The sequence below is a fragment of the Engraulis encrasicolus genome, chromosome 11 (genome assembly GCF_034702125.1).
Source record: "Engraulis encrasicolus isolate BLACKSEA-1 chromosome 11, IST_EnEncr_1.0, whole genome shotgun sequence".
NCBI lineage: Eukaryota > Metazoa > Chordata > Actinopteri > Clupeiformes > Engraulidae > Engraulis > Engraulis encrasicolus.
Genome location: NC_085867.1, coordinates 11,947,338 through 11,952,337, shown reverse-complemented (window position 1 = coordinate 11,952,337; position 5,000 = coordinate 11,947,338). Strand labels below are relative to the sequence as shown.

The window sequence follows — 5,000 nt, the reverse complement described above, 5'->3', positions numbered from 1 at the left end:
CCTATTACGCTGTGAGGTAGAGTGGCTGTAATCGATTCTGCTGTACAACGGCAAAGTGCAGTAACTATGACAACATTCAAAGTACCATGACAGGCCTTCAAAGTATTGGTATGCAGTTGGATATTGCAGCTGTTGCACATTTGGCATAGCAGCTCCTCTGCCTCTCAACACATGACAATGTTGTGTGGAGACACTGTGTGTAGATAATAGAAGGGATGTGAATGTTCATAATTGCGTGTCTGATGTAATGCATGCCAATGGAATGAGATGAGCCAATTAAGAATGAGCTAGAAGAGACAGGTACTAGTATGCAACAGGTGACGCTGACAGACAAGGGATTCAGCTAGACATGGGCGTGGGAGTTGTACAACTGTGTGTGTGTGTGTGTGCGACGTGCGTGCGTGCGTGCGTGTGTGCGTGTGCGTGCGTGCATGTGTGTGTGTGTGTGCGCTTGCATGTGTGTGTTTGTGTGTGTGCGTGCGTGCGTGTGGTGTGTGTCTACCTCGAGGCTATACTATGCTGTGCTGTGCTGAACGCCAAGCAGGTATTAAGACCTAGCATGGAGATCAGAGTCTAGCAGACAAAAGAAAGATAGTAGATAGAGAAAAAGCAAGAGCGATTAAGGGAGAGGGAGAGAGAGAGAGAGATAAAGAGAGAGAGAGAGAGAGAGAGAGAGAGAGAGAGAGAGAGATAAAGAGAGAGAGCCTGGACAGAATGTTGGCGTTGTCGGGCAGAGGACGAGGCCAAACTTGAGGAAAAGTTATTAAAAGCCGAAACCGAAGACCGAAGCAAATGACAAAAACATGACATGGAAAAAATAAAACAATACAAATCAGATCCTCGCTTTTTTCCCCTTTAAAGTCTTTGATCTATAAATAAGCACCTCATGAATCCAATTTCTCAATCTATAACAGAAGTTCTCAACCTCTTTTGAGCAAACGCCTCCTTGACCTCATCATTTATCCTCCCAACGCCCCCTTCACCTAATCATAAGCCTGCCAGCGTCCCCCTTAGTATTGAAAAATAACATAGACTAATGCCCCCCAATGGGAACTAAGCCCTGCCCCACTTAGCTGTACCAATCTCAACGCCCCCATAGGGCTTCCCAACGTCCCCAAGGGGTGCTTTAGCACCCCCGTTGAGAAACACTAATCTATAGTGTTTAGAAGAAGGGTGCGCACATCCAAAGTAGTTGTCCAGGTGCCAGACAAAAGTAGTAGGTAGTGTGATGAAGCGGTCTGCACACTGTGTATTAACTCCAAAAAAACTTTATTTATTAATCATTTTAACATACGGCAACGTTTCGATCCAACAGAGGGATCTTCCTCAGGCAATTTTTGGAGTTAATACACAGTGTGCAGACCGTGTATTTTTGGAGTTAATACACAGTGTGTGCAGACCGCTTCATCACACTAAACACTAATCTATAAACACCTCTTGAATCCAACTCCTCGCTCCACAACAGTGGCTCTATTTATTCAAGCCAGTCATGGGACTGAATTTGACAAAGAGAGGGATGCAAAAGAAAAGAGATAAGAAGGAAGGTAACTCCCTCTGAGGAGAAGGACAGAACAGGTTCTTCCAGCGAGTAGAGGGTACACAGAGATAGTGAGCAAGAAAGAAAGAGAGAGGGAGGGGGAGAGGGAGGGAGAGAGAGAGTGACGGTTAAACGAACTGCAGACTGAGGAGGAGCTTATATTAGGGGTTCAGCATTCCAGGTCCTCACTGCTTATACAAACTCTCTCTCTCTCTCTCTCTCTCTCTCTCTCTCTCTCTCTCTCTCTCTCTCTCTCTCTCTCTCTCTCTCTCTCTCTCTCTCTCGCTTGCTCGCTCTCTCTCTCTCTCGCTCTCTCTCTCGCTTGCTCGCTCTTTATCTCTCTCTCTCTCTCTCTCTCTCTCTCTCTCTCTCTCTCTCTCTCTCTCTCTCTCTCTCTAATAACTCTCCTGCATGCACAGGAGCACACACTCTCTTTTTCTCGCTCTCCTTTTGCTCTCTCTCTCCTTATCTCCTTCTCTCTCTCTCTATGTGTGTGTCTCTCTCCCTCTCTTTCTTGCACACACTCTCAACCCTCCCGTCTGTCTCCCCATGTTTGTTTTCTGTCCTCTGCGTTTTGCATGAGAGGAGCTCTAAGTCCAAATGTGTGTGTGTGAGACAGAGAGAGAGAGAGTGAGAATATATATGAGAGAGAAAGAGAGAGAGAGAGAGAGAGAGAGAGAGAGAGTGAGAATATATATGAGAGAGAAAGAGACAGAGTACGGAGTACAGGAGGAAGATGAAAGAGAAAGAGAGAGAGAGACAGAGAGCAAGAGAAAAAGAGAGAGGTAATATATAGAGAAAGAGAGAGAAGGAGGTATAGCGTGTGTTTATACACAGTTCGGAGTGAGCGAGAGAGAGAGAGAGAGAGAGAAAAAGCAAGACTGTGAACTAAGGGAAGGGAAAGGAAAGGAAGGGGGGGGGAGTGTTGTTTGGGGGAGATACCACTCCTTGGCCACAGGGCGTCCTCCGTCTGAGGGTGCAGGGACCTCCGTACACTGAATACTCTAACAAGGCTACTGCCTTTCCTGGTCTCCCCCCTCTCTCCGGCACAATAGACCGACCCAGAGAGAGAAGCAGGGGAGGGGAGAAGAGAGGAGGAGAGGGGAGGAGAGGAGAGGAGAGCTTGCTATCTGGCAGCCAGCTGATCTGTGCAGTGGCATTCAGCTCACACTAGGCAAGAGAAGGAGGGAGCACTGCCAGATACAAGGAGGTAGAGAGAGAGAGAGAGAGAGAGAGAGAGAGAGAGAGAGAGAGAGAGAGAGAGAGAGAGAGAGAGAGAGAGAGAGAGAGATAGAGAGAAGGGGGTGTTGAGTAATCTCTGTCTATTTTGACGTGACAGTTTTGTGAGAGAGGTGGTAGCAGCGAGCGGAGATCAACGTCAGCAGTAACAAGTGCGTGTTTGGGGTGTGTGTATTCTCACACACACTCACACACACACACACACACACGTCTTAGTCTTAGTGTGTGTGTGGGAGTGTGTCCGCGCAGTTTGTTCAGCACAGGAGAACAGACAGGGAGACAGAGCATTCACAACAGAGAGAGAGAGCGAGGGAGTGAGAAAGAGAGAGAGAGAGAGAGAGAGAGAGAGAGAGAGAGAGCGAGGGAGAGGTGTTCCGCTTCTGAAAAGAAGGAAGCAGCAGCAGCAACAGAGAGAGCGAGCGAGCGAGAGAGGACGCAGCAGCATGAAGAAAACAGACCTGAGGCAACGAGCATAGCGCTCGCTTAGAACCACGTGAGGCAGTCTCAGCACTCCACGTGTGCCCTGGCAAAGAACAACATCACAGAGACCCAGGCAGAATAGAGAGAGAGAGAGGAAGAGGGAGGAAGAGGGAGGGAGGGACAGAGAGAGAGAGAGAGAGAGAGAGGAAGAGGGAGGGAGGTAGAGAAAAACAGAGAGGAAGAGAGAGAGAGAGAGAGAGAGGGAGGAGAAGGAAAAAAAAAGCAGGGGAAAAGTGAGTCACAGACTGGGCTTCAGTGGATTGCAACCATATTGCGTGGAGGAGTCGGCTGAAGACCGAAACAGAACGAGAGGAAGAGAGAGGAGAGGACTGAGGAGTTTGTTTGAGAAGACGCTGCCGAGGTCTTTTGGGTGTGGGTGCGGGCACTCGAAGTCGTGATGTCGTGGCTGTCGCCCGTGTCGTGGGGCAAATGGGCCTGGTCGGCGGTTCGGGGAGGAGGAGAGGAGGAGGAGAACGGAGGAGAAGGAGAGGGGGATGAAGAGAGGGAGGGAGAGAGAGAGGTGGACTCTCCTGATGTGGACGAGGACAGGTCTCAGGGCTTCAGGCAAGTCTAAAGAGTGTGTGTGTGTGTGTGTGTGTGTGTGTGTGTGTGTGTGTGTGTGTGTGTGTGTGTGTGTGTGTGTGTGTGTGTGTGTGTGTGTGTGTGTGTGTGTGTGTGTGTGTGTGTGGATATTGTGTTTGCAGTCTGTATATGGAGAGTATGGTGGAACTGTGTGTGTGTGTGTGTGTGTGTGTGTGTGTGTGTGTGTGTGTGTGTGTGTGTGTGTGTGTGTGTGTGTGTGTGTGTGTGTGGATATTGTGTTTGCAATCTGTATATGGAGGGTATGGTGGAACTCTGTGTGTGTGTGTGTGTGTGTGTGTGTGTGTGTGTGTGTGTGTGTGTGTGTGTGTGTGTGTGTGTGTGTGTGTGTGTGTGTGTGTGTGTGTGTGTGTGTGAGTGCAGGAACATGCCTCTTCATGCCTCATCAGCCCACAATGTGTATTACTATATGTGTGTCTGAGATGGTGATGTGTTCAGTATATGCAAATGTGTGTGTGTGTGTGTGTGTGTGTGTGTGTGTGTGAGCGCGCATGTGTGTCGACTTGACATTGCCCGGAAGTGGCTGACGGATGTCTTGGTGTGTCTTAGACAACATTTGTTTTGGCCATTGACGCTTGTTTAGGATAGAACTGGCTCGAAGAATGCTGTCTGTTTACATGGAGTCCTGTTGGACAAGGCCGTTTGTTTACATCGGGTGTTGCTTGGGAGTGTGACCACATGTTGTCCTCACGGACCCTCCCCCGTCCCCGAGCCCACCCCGCCCCCACGCTTTAACCCTGCGTTAACATTGCGCCATCCATCCACCCCCCACACATACTTCCTCATGCGGACCCCCACAGGAAGGATATATCCTTTTAGGTCTAAGAGCAGAGTTGAGATGAGATAGCTTGTCAACATGCACCAAGGGTTCCTTCAAAGGGGAAGATAACCACACGTCCTATTCAAAAAGCGTTCGGGTGCTTCAGAGGGTAGATAAAGAAAGACCATATCCTACACACAACAACATATCCTACAGAAGATTACCGGGTCCTTCCAAGTTCAGATGAAGTCATGCAGTATCTAACAGAATATGGCCAGTTCAAAGGTTAGAGAATTACATAGCCTACGAAAGGCTATTCGGATTGTAGATCAAGATTCGTAGGGTAGGATACAGCAGTGTTTCTCAACCTTTTTTTAGGCGAGG

The 5,000-nt window shown here is 48.8% G+C and overlaps 1 protein-coding gene across 3 annotated transcripts in view; it reads left to right on the top strand.

Annotated features, from left to right (window-relative positions):
- Positions 1 to 5,000, top strand: part of tacc1 (transforming, acidic coiled-coil containing protein 1) — a 113,187-nt gene that overhangs the window by 45,771 nt on the left and 62,416 nt on the right. Inside the window, exon 1 of one of the 3 annotated variants that reach the window (XM_063209869.1) lies at positions 2,630 to 3,820. The exons of the other annotated variants lie outside the window; for them this stretch is intronic. Coding sequence (XP_063065939.1) covers positions 3,654 to 3,820 — 167 coding nt within the window. The 5' untranslated portion in view covers positions 2,630 to 3,653. Of the gene's footprint in view, positions 1 to 2,629; positions 3,821 to 5,000 lie in introns of those variants that run through there. 3 annotated transcript variants of the gene reach the window in all.